The 14085-nt window shown below is 65.2% G+C and overlaps 1 protein-coding gene and 1 pseudogene across 2 annotated transcripts in view; both read left to right on the top strand.

The window, feature by feature from the left end:
- Positions 1 to 14085, top strand: part of LOC110482320 (IQ motif and SEC7 domain-containing protein 2) — a 29522-nt gene that overhangs the window by 11609 nt on the left and 3828 nt on the right. The window contains exons 4-13 of one of the 2 annotated variants that reach the window (XM_085563763.1): positions 1820 to 2087; positions 4104 to 4574; positions 5401 to 6236; positions 7233 to 7394; positions 8389 to 8511; positions 9066 to 9232; positions 9772 to 9911; positions 11287 to 11412; positions 11513 to 11612; positions 12874 to 13035. In XM_085563763.1, coding sequence (XP_085419889.1) covers positions 1820 to 2087; positions 4104 to 4574; positions 5401 to 6236; positions 7233 to 7394; positions 8389 to 8511; positions 9066 to 9232; positions 9772 to 9911; positions 11287 to 11412; positions 11513 to 11612; positions 12874 to 13035 — 2555 coding nt within the window. Of the gene's footprint in view, positions 1 to 1819; positions 2088 to 4103; positions 4575 to 5400; positions 6237 to 7232; positions 7395 to 8388; positions 8512 to 9065; positions 9233 to 9771; positions 9912 to 11286; positions 11413 to 11512; positions 11613 to 12709; positions 12760 to 12873; positions 13036 to 14085 lie in introns of those variants that run through there. The other variant, XM_085563764.1, reaches the window with a different exon arrangement.
- Positions 6 to 1808, top strand: LOC146764780 (uncharacterized; annotated as a pseudogene).

Genomic DNA, 14085 nt, shown 5'->3' with positions numbered 1-14085 from the left:
CCCCCCGAATTCCGGCACTGGGGGGGCTGGGGGGGAGGGGAGGCGTGTGTCCGTGTGTCCGTGTGTCCCCCGGGGCCGCGTGTGCACGTACGTGCCTGTCGTGTGTCCGTGTGTCCCCGTGTCCGTGTGTCCCCCGGGGCCGCGTGTGCACGTACGGGCCTGTCGTGTGTCCCCGTGTCCGTGTGTCCCCGTGTCCGTGTGTCCGTGTGTCCGTGTGTTCATAGGGCCGATGTCCATGTGTCCGTGTGTCCCCATGTCTGTGTGTCCCTGTGTCCCCATGTCCGTGTGTCTGTCTGTCCCAATGTCCCCGTGTCTGTGTGTCCCCATGTCCGTGTGTCCCCATGTCCGTGTGTCCCCATGTCCATGTGTCCGTGTGTCCATAGGGCCGATGTCCCCATGTCCGTGTGTCCCCATGTCTGTGTGTCCCCATGTCTGTGTGTCCCTGTGTCCCCACGTCCGTGTGTCTGTCTGTCCCAATGTCCCCGTGTCCATATGGCCAATGTCCGTGTGTCCATGTGTCCCCATGTCCATGTGTCCCTGTGTTGCAATGTCCATAGGGCCAATGTCTGTGTGTCCCCATGTCTGTGTGTCCCCGTGTCCGTATGGCCAATGTCCCCATGTCCGTATGGCAAATGTCGCCATGTCCATGTGTCTGTCTGTCCCAATGTCCTCATGTCCATAGGGCTGATGTCCGTGTGTCCGTATGTCCCCATGTCCGTGTGTCCCCATGTCCGTGTGTCCATATGGCAAATGTCCCCATGTCCCCATGTCCGTGTGTCCCCCTGTCCATGTGTCTGTCTGTCCCCTTGTCCCTGTGTCCCTTGTCCATGTGTCTCATGTGTCCCTCTGTCCCCTGTCCCTGTGTCTGTCTGTCCCTTGTCCCTGTGTCCCCCTGTCCATGTGTCTGTCTGTCCCCTTGTCCCTGTGTCCCCTGTCGATGTGTCTCATGTGTCCGTCTGTCCCCTGTCCCTGTGTCTGTCTGTCCCCTGTCCCTGTGTCCTCTGTCCCTGTGTCCATCCGTCCCCTTGTCCTTTGTGTCCCCTGTCCATGTCTGTCCCCTTGTGTCTTGTGTCCCTGTGTCTGTCTGTCCCTGTGTCCCTCTGTCCCCTGTCCCTGTGTCCCTCTGTCCCCTGTCCCTGTGTCTGTCTGTCCCTGTGTCCCTCTGTCCCCTGTCCCTGTGTCCCTCTGTCCCCTGTCCCTGTGTCTGTCTGTCCCTTGTCCCTGTGTCCCCTGTCCCTGTGTCTGTCCCCATGTCCCTGTGTCAGTCTGTCCCTTATCCCTCTGTCCTCTGTCCCTGTGTCTGTCTGTCCCTTGTCCTTGTGTCCTGTGTCCCTGTGTCTGTCTGTCCCTGTGTCCGTCTGTCCCTTATCCCCCTGTCCCTGTGTCTGTCTGTCCCTTGTCCCTGTGTCCCCCTGTCCATGTGTCTCATGTGTCCGTCTGTCCCTTGTCCCTGTGTCCGTCTGTCCCTTATCCCTCTGTCCTCTGTCCATGTGTCTGTCTGTCCCCTGTCCCTGTGTCCGTCTGTCCCCTGTGCCTGTGTCCCCCTGTCCATGTGTCTCATGTGTCCGTCTGTCCCCTGTCCCTGTGTCTGTCTGTCCCTTGTCCCTCTGTCTGTCCCCGTGTCCCCACCGGTTCCTCCAGACTCTTTGAGGGGTCTCAGTGGCACCTTTGAAGGTCTCTGGGAGCTTTTGGGGGGTCCTGGGGAGGTCTGGGGGGGGGTCATTCCTGAGGGTGCTTTGGCTGTTTTTTTGGGGGTCCTGAGGGTGCTTTGGGCTTTTTTTGGGGGTCCCGACGTGGGGGTGACGCGGTGTCCCCGCAGCGTGGACGGCGAAGCCCCGGGCAGCGAGGGGGGGGTCCCGGTGCCCGACAGCCCCGGGAGACCCCCCCCGTACCGGGGCCTGGCCCCGGCGGCGCCCCCAGGCCCGGGGGGCGGCCCCGGGGGGGTCTCCCCAGGGGGGGCCTGGCCCCGGCTGCCCCCCCAGCCCGCCAGCGTGGCCCTGCGCAAGCAGGAGGAGGAGGAGGAGAGCAAGAGGCCGAAGGCTCTGAGCGACAGCTACGAGCTCTCCACCGACCTGCAGGACAAGAAGGTACCCGGGGACACCTGGGGACACCTGGGGACACCTGGGGACACCCGGGGACACCCGGGACACACCCGGGACACACCTGGGGACACCTGGGACACACCTGGGGACACCTGGGACACACCAGGGCACACCTGGGGACACCTGGGACACACCCGGGACACACCTGGGGACACCTGGGGACACACCCGGGACACACCTGGGACACACCTGGGGACACCTGGGACACACCTGGGGACACCTGGGGACACCTGGGACACACTCGGGACACACCTGGGGACACCTGGGACACACCTGGGGACACCTGGGGACACCTGGGACACACTCGGGACACACCTGGGGACACCTGGGACACACCTGGGGACACCTGGGGACACCTGGGACACACCCGGGACACACCTGGGGACACCTGGGGACACCTGGGGACACCCGGAACACACCCGGGACACACCTGGGGACACCTGGGGACACCTGGGACACACCCGGGACACACCTGGGGACACCTGGGGACACCCCTGGGATGGGCCCTGGTTGTGTGGTGGTCACAGATCCACGTGTCGTGGTCCCCAGGTCCATGTCACCGTCCCTGTCCCCATGCAATGGTCCCTGTCCCCTCCTTGTCCCCTCCCGGTCCCCATGGCCACATGTCCCTGTCCATGTTTTGATGTCCCCATCCCCACACCTCCATGTCCTTGTCCATGTCCCCATGTCCCCATCCCCTGTCCCCAACCCCGTGTTCCCATCCACATCTCCATGTCCTCATCCTCATGTCCTCATGTCCTCATGTCCCTACGTCCCCATCCGTGTCCCCATCCCCATGTCCCCATGTCTCCATCCCCATGTCCCCATCCCTATCCACGTCTCCCATGTCCCCACCCATGTCCCCATCCTCATCCTCGTTCGTCTCCATGTCCCTGTGCGTGTTCCCATGTCCCCACCCTCATCCATGTCTCCACCCATGTCCACATGTCCCCATCATCATCCCTCTCCCCATGTCCTCACCCATGTCCTCATCATCACCCATGTCCCCATGTGCCCATCCCTGTCCCCATGTCCGCACGTCCCTCGCCATGTCCCCACATCCCTCGCCATGTCCCCATGTCCCCACGTCCCTCACCATGTCCTCACATCCCCATGCGTGTCCCCGCGTCCCCATCCTCATCCACGTCCCCACATCCCCACGTGTGTCCCATGTCCCCATCCTCATCCACGTCCGCATGTCCCCACGTCCCTCACCGTGTCCCCACATTCCTACGCATGTCCCTGTGCCCCATCCTCATCCACGTCCCCACATCCCCACATCCCTCACCATGTCCCCACATCCCTCGCCACGTCCCCACGTCCCTCACCGTGTCCCCACGTCCCCATGCATGTCCCCGCGTCCCCATCCTCATCCACGTCCCCACATCCCCACGCGTATCCCTGTGTCCCCATCCTCATCCACGTCCCCATGTCCCCACATCCCTCACCATGTCCCCACATCCCTCGCCACGTCCCCACGTCCCTCACCGTGTCCCCACGTCCCCATGCATGTCCCCGCGTCCCCATCCTCATCCACGTCCCCATGTCCACACGTCCCTCACCATGTCCCCACATCCCTCGCCACATCCCCACGTCCCTCACCATGTCCCCACATGCCCACGTGTGTCCCCGTGTCCCCATCCTCACCCACATCCCCACGTCCCCACACGTGTCCCCGCGTCCCCATCCTCATCCACGTCCCCACATCCCCACGTCCCTCACCGTGTCCCCACGTCCCTCGCCACATCCCCACATCCCTCACTGTGTCCCCACGTCCCTCGCCACATCCCCACGTCCCTCACCGTGTCCCCACGCGTGTCCCTGTGTCCCCATCTTCATCCATGTCCCCATGTCCCCACATCCCTCGCCACATCCCCACATCCCTCACTGTGTCCCCACGTCCCTCGCCACGTCCCCATGTCCCTCACCGTGTCCCCACATCCTGACGCGTGTCCCCGTGTCCCCATCCTCACCCATGTCCCCACACGTGTCCCCGCACAGGTGGAGATGCTGGAGCGCAAGTACGGCGGCTACTTCCGCTCGCGGCGCGCGGCGCGGACCATCCAGGCCGCGTTCCGGCGCTACCGCATGGCGCAGAAGTTCGAGCGGCTGCGCAGCGAGGGCGGCCGGGCGCGGCGCCTGGCGCTGCCGGGGCTGCGCCTGCAGTTCTCCTTCGAGGAGTACGACCGCGGCCCCCCGGCCCCCGCCCCGGGGCCGCCCCCGCCGCCCCCGCCCTACTTCCAGGGCAAACCGGCCTCGCTGGACGAGGGCGTCCTGGGGGGGCCGCGGCGCGCGCCCCGTTACGGGGGGTCCTGCCGGGCCGGCCTGGACGGGGGCGGGGGTCCCGGCGAGGGGGTGGCGGTGGGGGGCGGCTCCGGGGTGGGGGGCGCGGGAAGCCCCCCCCGGCAGCTCTCGGCTTCGGCCGATTTCGGGCCCGGAGGCGCCGACCTGGAGGAGGCGTTTGCGCAGCAGGTGGGGGGGCAGGGGGGTGCTGGGGGTTATGGGGAGTCCTGGGGGTTTTGGGGGTTTTGGGGTCGGGGGGGTCCTGGGGGTTATGGGGTGCTGGGGGTTTTGGGGGTTATGGGGTTGGGGGGTTATGGGGGTTATGGGGGCAGGGGGGTTATGGGGGTTATGGGGTCGGGGGGGTGCTGGGGGTTTTGGGGTCAGGGGGGTTATGGGGTCAGGGGGGTGCTGGGGGTTATGGGGATAATAGAGGTTTTGGGGTCGGGGGGGTCCTGGGGGTTATGGGGTGCTGGGGGTTTTGGGGGTTATGGGGGTTATGGGGTCAGGGGGCTGCTGGGGGTTATGGGGGCTATGGGGGGTGCTGGGGGGTTCTGAGGGTTTTGGGGTCAGGAGGGTGCTGGGGGTTTTAGGGGTTATGGGGTCAGGGGGGTGCTGGGGGTTTTGGGGGGTCCTGGGGGTTTTGGGGGTTATGGGGTCAAGGGGTTTATGGGGGTTTGGGGTCAGTGGGTCCTGTGGGTTATGGGGTTTGGGGGTCCTGGGGGTTATGTGTTATGGGGATTATGGGGACAGGGGGGCCATGAGGATGGGGGTTAGAGGGTCACGGGGGTCCCAGGGGGTCCCAGGGGTCATGGGGGTCAGGGGGTCACAAAACCATGGACACCGCAGTGGCCATGGGGGGGACACAGGCGACAAAGTGAATGGTGGGGGGGGGTCACGGGGCCATGGGGGGTGTCACAGGGTTTGGGGGTCTCGGGGAGGCCATGGGGGTCACAGGGGCCAGTATGGGGGTCCGGAGCCCATGAGGGGCTCACGGGGGGGGATCCTGTCCCCGCAGGTGAAGTCCTTGGCCGCCTCCATCGATGAGGCGCTGGGCGGTGGTCGCGGGGTCCCCCCCGGCGCCCCGGACCCTCCGGCGGGGGACAGCGCGGCCACCTCGGCCAGCGACGTCACGCTGTACCTGGACGAGGGGCTCCCCGGCTCCCCCCGCTCCCCGGAGAGACCCCCCAGCCCCGAGCCCCCCGCCGACACCGGGGGGCCGCCACCGCCGCCCGCCCCGCCGCCCCCGCCGCCGCCCCCCGCCAACGCCCCCGGCCCGGCCGAGCGCTGGGGGGGTCCCGAGGAGCCCCCCCGGAGGGGCCCCCCGTGCCTGGAGTGCCGGGGGCGGGGGGCCGGGGGGGGACACCCCCCGCTGCTGACGGTGGAGCCCCCGAGCGACAGCTCGGCCGACCTGAGCGACCGCTCGGACCGCGGCTCCATCAACCGGGGCGGCCCCTACGAGCCCGAGGGCGCCGGGGGGGGCACCCTACCCCGCTCCGGGCCCCCCCACCGCTGCTTCCACCCCGAGGGACCCCCCCCGCCGCCCCCCGGCCCCCCGCCCCCGCCCGCGGCCGAGGAGGGCTCCGAGGGCGACAACGAGAGCCTGGGCAGCAGCTCCAACTCCAACGAGACCCTCAACTGCTCCTCGGGCTCCTCGTCCCGCGACAGCCTGCGCCGGCCCCCCCCGCCGCCGCCCCCGCCGCCCACCGCGCCCCCGCAGCCCCCCGGCGCCGCCGGAGCCCCCGGGAAGGCCACGTACCAGCGGGAGCCGCGGCAGAGCTGGGACTCGCCGGCGCTCAACAACGACGTGGTGCAGCGGCGCCAGTACCGCATCGGCCTCAACCTCTTCAACAAGTGAGGGGCTGGGGGGGCTTGGGGGGTCTGGGGGGTTTGGGGGGGTCTGTGCCGGACGTGGGGTGGGGTCTGGGGTTCCGGCAGCGGGGACACGTGGCACTGCCGTGGTCACCAGGGGAAGGCTGGGGTGGGATTGTTGGTGGCGCCATGGTGAGGGCAGGGTGATGTTCTAGGTGGCCCTGTAGAACCCTGCAGTGATGTTCTAGGTGACACTACAGTGATGTTCTAGGTTATCCTATTGCGAGGACAGGGAGATGTTTGAGGTGACCCTGTAGAACCCCACAATGATCTTCTAGGTGACCCTATGGTGACATTCTAGGTGACCCTATAGCGAGGATGGGGGGATGTTCTAGGTGACCCTATAGCGAGGACGGGGGGATGTTTGAGGTGACCCTGTAGAACCCCACAATGATCTTCTAGGTGACCCTACGGTGATGTTCTAGGTGAGCCTATAGTGAGGACAGGGAGATGTTTGAGGTGGCCCTGTAGAACCCCACAGTGATCTTCTAGGTGACCCTACGGTGATCTTCTAGGTGACCCTATAGCGAGGACAGGGGGGATGTTGGTGGCCCCGGAGAAGAGCGAGGTGGCCTGGGTGGCCCTAGGGAAGGACAAGGTGGCCGTGGTGGCATGGACCAGGTGGTGCTTGAGGTGGCCCTGTAGAACCCCGCAGTGATGCTCTAGGTCACCCTACAGGGAACGTTCCAGGTATCCCTATGGTGACGTTCTTGGTAAATCACCCGTGCAGTTCTAGGTAACTCTACGGTGACATTCTAGGGAGCCCTACGGTGACATTCCAGGTCACCCAGTGCTCAGGACACATCAGTGACAATTTGGGGAAGCAGCTGTTGTCACCTTAGGTGACCCCAAACCAGGCTGACCCTCCGTGACCCCGTAGATGACCAGATGGCCCTAGAGCCGGGGGCAGGTGACGTTCTGGGTCACTCTACAGCCAGAGTGACCAGCCCGGCTGACCACGCGCCCAACCCCTCGCAGGAAGCCGGAGAAGGGGATCCAGTACCTGATCGAGAGGGGGTTCCTGTCCGACACCCCCGTGGGCGTCGCCCACTTCATCCTGGAGCGGAAGGGCCTGAGCCGGCAGATGATCGGCGAGTTCCTGGGCAACCGCCAGAAGCAGTTCAACCGCGACGTCCTCGAGTAAGGGGGGACACAGCGGGGACGGGGACACGATGGGGACAGGGACACAATGGGGATGGGGACATGGCAGGGATGGGGGACACGGTGGGGACACGGCAGGGACTGGGACATGGCGAGGACAGGGGACACAGCAGGGATGGGGACACGGTGGGGACACGGTGAGGATGGGGACATGGCAGGGATGGGGACACAGCAGGGACACGGCGGGGATGGGGACATGGCGGGGACACAGCGGGGACAGGGACACAGCGGGGATGGGGACATGGCAGGGATGGGGACACGGTGGGGACATGGCAGGGATGGGGACACGGCAGGGACACGGCGGGGATGGGGACATGGCGGGGATGGGGACATGGCGGGGACACGATGGGGAGGGGGACACGGCAAGGACGGGGGACACAGCGGGGACATGGCAGGGATGGGGGACATAGTGGGGACAGGGGCATGGCGGGGATGTGGGACATGACGGGGACATGGCAAGGACGGGGACATGGCAGGGATGAGGGACACGGCAGGGATGGGGGACATGGCAGGGACGGAGACATGGCAGGGATGGGGGACATGATGGGGACATGGCGGGGACAGGGACACGATGGGGATGGGGACATGGTGGGGATGGGGGACACGGCAGGGATGGGGACACAATGGGGATGGGGACACGGCAGGGACAGGGACACAATGGGGATGGGGACACGGCAGGGACAGGGACATGGCAGGGATGGGGGACATGGTGGGGACACGGCAGTGATGGGGACATGGCGGGGACAGGGACACGATGGGGACATGACGGGGACGGGGACACGGCAGGGACAGGGACACAGCGGGGACACAGTGAGGATGGGGACACGGCAGTGATGGGGGACATAGTGGGGATGGGGGACATGGCGGGGACACGGTGGGGACAGGGACACTGCGGGGACACGGTGGGGACAGGGACACGGCGGGGCTCGGGGTGGCCCCCAGAGCCATCGCCCGCCCCGCGGGGTCCCGGCAGCTGCGTGGTGGACGAGATGGATTTCTCGGGGATGGAGCTGGACGAGGCCCTGCGGAAGTTCCAGTCCCACATCCGGGTGCAGGGGGAGGCGCAGAAGGTCGAGCGCTTGATCGAGGCCTTCAGGTGAGGGCTGGGTCCCTGTCCCCGTGTCCCCTCGTCCCCGTGTCCTCACGTCCCCGTGTCCCCACATCCCCCTGCATTGACCCTGCCACCAGCAGCACACGGTGGTGTGGCCACCATGGGGTGACGTTCTAGGTGACCCCATGGATTGAGGGGGTGGTGGCACCTGTGGGACCAGGGGCTGTTCTAGGTGACCCCATGGATTGAGGGGGTGGTGGCACCGGTGGGGCCAGGGGCTGTTCTAGGTGACCCCATGGATTGAGGGGGGTCACAAGGGGGTGGTGGCACCTATGGGACCAGAGGCTGTTCTAGGTGACCCTACAGACTGTCAGGACACCGGGGGATGGCCCCTGGACCACAGGGTGACGTTCTAGGTGACCCTGTGGATCAAGGAAGGGCCGTGAGGGTGGTGGCCCATGTTCTAGGTGACCCTACAGCCACTGGGGTGCCACCCCAGGATTACGGGGTGGCTGTGGGGTGCAGAGGCCACCCCGCGAGGCGGGCCCGGCCGTGGGGCACCGTGACCCCATGGGCCGTGGGGGTTGTCCGCCCCGCAGCCAGCGCTACTGCGTGTGTAACGCGGCCCTGCTGCGCCAGTTCCGCAACCCGGACACCATCTTCATCCTGGCCTTCGCCATCATCCTCCTCAACACCGACATGTACAGCCCCAGCGTCAAGGCCGAGCGCAAGATGAAGCTCGAGGACTTCATCAAGAACCTGCGAGGTGAGGCCCCGCCCGGGGACCTGGGTTCTAGAGCGGGGCCGGGTGTCGCGTGCTCCAGGGCTGTCCCAGGAGTTGTAGGTTCTGGAACGGGGTGCGGCGTCGTGGATTCGAGGTGGGCCTGGGTGTTGTGGGTGGGTTCTGGATTGGGTCAGGTGTTGCAGGTTCCAGAGTGGGCCTGGGAGCTCTGGGTTCTGGGTGCTGGGGCCAACACGGTGGGTTCTAGAGCGGGTCTAGGGGGGTTTCAGGCTCCGGACCAGGTCGTGGTGAGGGGGTTCTAGAGCAGAGCTGGGGTGGTGGGGAGGTTCTAGAATGGGACCATTACAGGGCCTGGAGCTGGGCTGGTGTTGCAGGTTCTAAAGCCAGGTCTGCTGGTGTGGGTTCTAGAGCCACCAACGACGAGCAAGTTCCGGAGCGGGACCAGGAGCGATGGGTTCTAGAGCAGAACCTCTGGTCGCGGGTTCTAGAGCGGGGCAGGTGTTGCGGGTTCTGGGGCGGTCCCGTGTGACACGGGTTCTCCAGCGGGGCCGGGTGTCGCGCAGGGGTGGACAACGGCGAGGACATCCCCCGGGACATGCTGGTGGGCATCTACCAGCGCATCCAGAGCCGCGAGCTGCGCACCAACGACGACCACGTGTCCCAGGTCCAGGCCGTGGAGCGCATGATCGTCGGCAAGAAACCGGTGGGTCGGGGGTGGGACAGGGCACCCGGGGGGTGGGACCCACGGGGGGTGTCCCAGGTGACCCCATGGGACGGGTTCTAGGCCACCCAAAGGAGACATTCCAGGTGATCCTGTGGTGGGGAGGATGTTCTAGGTCACCCGGGGGAGATGTTCCAACATTCCAGGAGATCCTGTGGCAAGGATGTTGCAGGTGACCCGTGGGTGGGATGTTCTAGGTGACACGTGGGACAGGTTCTAGGTGGCCCATGGGACACATTCCAGGTGACCAATGTGGGATGATCCAGGTGACCCTTGGGGGACACTGGATGGGCTCCATGTGGGACATTTGGGGTGACCCTTGAAGTGACCCCTGTGGGACATTCGGGGTGACCCTTGAAGTGACCCCATGGGACATTTCGGGTGACCCTTGAAGTGACCCCATGGGACATTTCGGGTGAACTTGAAGTGACCCCATGGGACATTTGGGTGACCCTTGAAGTGACCCCATGTGGACATTCGGGGTGACCCTTGAAGTGACCCCTGTGGGACATTTGGGTGACCCTTCAAATGACCCCATGGGACATTTGGGTGACCCTCTTGGTGACCCCTGTGGCACATTCGGGGTGACCCAACGTGGCCATGCTCTTGGTGACTCCAGTGAAGATCCAAGGGCACCATCCCCACCCTGGGGTGTCCCTGGGAAGTTCTGGGGTGACCCTTGAAGTGACCCCTGTGGGACATTTGGGGTGACCCTTGAAGTGACCCCTGTGGACATTTGGGTGACCCTTGAAGTGACCCCATGTGGACATTCGGGGTGACCCTTGAAGTGACCCCTGTGGGACATTTGGGTGACCCTTCAAATGACCCCTGTGGGACATTTGGGTGACCCTTGAAGTGACCCCATGGGACATTTGGGTGACCCTTGAAGTGACCCCTGTGGACATTTGGGTGACCCTTGAAGTGACCCCATGGGACATTTCGGGTGAACTTGAAGTGACCCCATGGGACATTTGGGTGACCCTTGAAGTGACCCCCGTGGGACATTTGGGGTCCCCTGTGGGACATTTGGGGTGACCCAACGTGGCCACGCTCTTGGTGACCCCAGTGAAGGTCCAAGGGCACCATCCTCACCTTCTCCGGGGGACTCTGTGGGACGTGTCCCACCCCAGATGCAACCCCAGCTGTGCCCCCAGGTGCTGTCCCACCCCAGATGTGCCCCCAGCTGTGTCCCACCCCAGATGTGCCCCCAGATGTGACCCCAGATGTGCCCCCAGGTGCTGTCCCTGCCCCAGATGTGTCCCCAGGTGTGTCCCACCCCAGCTATGACCCCAGATGTGCCCCCAGCTGTGTCCCACCCCAGCTGTGTCCCCAGCTGTGACCCCAGATGTGCCCCCAGGTGCTGTCCCTGCCCCACCGCCGCCTGGTCTGCTGCTGCCAACTCTACGAGGTGCCCGACCCCAACCGGCCCCAGCGCCTGGGGCTGCACCAGCGCGAGGTTTTCCTCTTCAACGACCTCCTGGTGGTGAGCGGGGGGTCCCGGGGGGTCCCGGGGTGGTCCCGGGGGGTCCCGGGGGGTCCCGGGGTGGTCCAAGGGTCCCTGGTGACCCCCGTGGCCTCGGCAGGTGACGAAGATCTTCCAGAAGAAGAAGATCCTGGTGACCTACAGCTTCCGGCAGAGCTTCCCGCTGGTGGAGATGCACATGCAGCTCTTCCAGAACGCCTGTGAGCCCCACGGCACCCCAAAAAACCCCACAGCACCCCAAAGGACCCCAGAGCACCCCAAAAAATCCTACGGCACCGCCAAAAAAACCAACAGCACCCCAAAGAACCCAACAGCACCCCAAAAAACCCCACAGCACCCCAAAAAAACCAACAGCACCCCAAAGAACCCAACTGCACCCCAAAAAACCCCACAGCACCCCAAAGAGCCCCGCAGCACCGCAAAAAACCAAACACCAGCTCAAAGAACCCTAAAGCACCCCAAATAACCCAAAAGCACCCCAAAGAATCCTATAGCACCCCAAAAAACCCCACAGCACCTCAAAGAGCCCTGCAGCACCCCAAAGAACCCCACAGCACCCCAAAAAAAAACCCACAGCACCCCAAAGAGCCCCACAGCACCCCAAAGAACATTGTGGGGTGTCCCTGACCCCGTGCGCCCCAGATTCCCAGTTCGGGATCAAGCTGGGTGTTCCTGTGGGGGTGTCCCTGTCCCGTTGGGGGTGTCCCTGTCCCCCTCACCCTGGTGCCCCCCAGATTCCCAGTTCGGGATCACGCTGGGTGATTTTTAGGGGTGTCCCTGACCCCATGGGGGTGTCCCTGACCCCGTGCCCCCCAGATTCCCAGTTCGGGATCACGCTGGGTGATTTTTAGGGGTGTCCCTGTCCCTTTGGGGGTGTCCCTGACCCCGTGCCCCCCAGATTCCCAGTTCGGGATCACGCTGGGTGATTTTTAGGGGTGTCCCTGACCCCCTGACCCCGTGCCCCCCCAGATTCCCAGTTCGGGATCACACTGGGTGATTTTTAGGGGTGTCCCTGTCCCTTTGGGGGTGTCCCTGACCCCGTGCCCCCCAGATTCCCAGTTCGGGATCACACTGGGTGATTTTTAGGGGTGTCCCTGTCCCTTTGGGGGTGTCCCTGACCCCGTGCCCCCCAGATTCCCAGTTCGGGATCACGCTGGGTGATTTTTAGGGGTGTCCCTGTCCCTTTGGGGGTGTCCCTGACCCCGTGCCCCCCAGATTACCAGTTTGGGATCACGCTGGGTGATTTTTAGGGGTGTCCCTGACCCCATGGGGGTGCCCCTGACCCCGTGCCCCCCAGATTACCAGTTCGGGATCACGCTGGGTGATTTTTAGGGGTGTCCCTGTCCCTTTGGGGGTGTCCCTGACCCCGTGCCCCCCAGATTACCAGTTTGGGATCACGCTGGGTGATTTTTAGGGGTGTCCCTGTCCCTTTGGGGGTGCCCCTGACCCCGTGCCCCCCAGATTACCAGTTCGGGATCAAGCTGCTGTCGGCGGCGCCGGGCGGCGAGCGCAAGGTGCTGATCGTGTTCAACGCCCCGAGCCCCCAGGACCGGCTGCGCTTCGCCAGCGACCTGCGCGAGTCGGTGGCCGAGGTGCAGGAGATGGAGAAGTACCGGGTGGAGGGTGAGCACTGGGGGCACTGGGAGGGCACTGGGAGCACCGAAATGGGCACTGGGAGCACCAAAATGGGCACTGGGGGCACTGGGAGGGGCACTGGGAGCGCTGGGAAGGGCACTGGGAGTGCTGGGAGGGGCACTGGGAGCGCTGGGAAGGGCACTGGGAGTGCTGGGAAGGGCACTGGGGGCACTGGGAGCGCTGGGAGGGCACTGGGAGCGCTGGGAGGGCACTGGGAGCACCGAAATGGGCACTGGGGGCACTGGGAGGGGCACTGGGAGCGCTGGGAGGGGCACTGGGAGCACCAAAATGGGCACTGGGGGCACTGGGAGGGGCACTGGGAGCGCTGGGAAGGGCACTGGGAGTGCTGGGAGGGGCACTGGGAGTGCTGGGAGGGGCACTGGGAGCACTGGGAGCACCAAAATGGGCACTAGGGGCACTGGAAGGGGCGCTGGGAGCACTGGGAAGGGCACCAGGAGCACTGGGAGCACTGGGAGGGGCACTGGGAGCACCAAAATTGGCCCTGCAAGGGGCACTGGAAGGACTGGGAGCAATGGGAGGGGCACTGGGAGGACTGGGAGCACTGGGAGTGCTGGGAGGGGCACTGGGAGAACCAAAATTGGTCCTGCAAGGGGCACTGGAAGGACTGGGAGCACTGGGAGGGGCACTGGGAGCACTGGGAGAGGCACTGGGAGCACTGAAATGGGCACTGGGAGCACTGGGAGGGGCACTGGGAGCACCAAAGTTGACCCTGCAAAGGGCACTGGGAGCACTGGGATGGACTGGGAGCACTGGGAGCACTGGGATGGGCACTGGGAGCACTGGAAAAGGAGCCTGGGAATGCTGGGGGTGTACTGGTGGTCACTGGTGTGACTGGGGACTCACTGGTGGTTACTGGGGGGTCACTGGGGGTCACTGGTGGTTACTGGTCCTTACTGGTCCTTACTGGTGTCCCCCCAGCCGAACTGGAGAAGCAGAAGGGCGTGGCGGGGCCGCGGGGCCCTGGTGTGACTGGGGGTGTACTGGGGGTGTACTGGTGTGACTGGGGGTGTACTGGGG

The sequence above is a fragment of the Lonchura striata genome, chromosome 31 (genome assembly GCF_050655825.1).
Source record: "Lonchura striata isolate lonStrDom1 chromosome 31, ASM5065582v1, whole genome shotgun sequence".
NCBI lineage: Eukaryota > Metazoa > Chordata > Aves > Passeriformes > Estrildidae > Lonchura > Lonchura striata.
The sequence above is the reverse complement of the archived record's forward strand: the minus strand, read 5'-3'. Positions and strand labels throughout refer to the sequence as shown.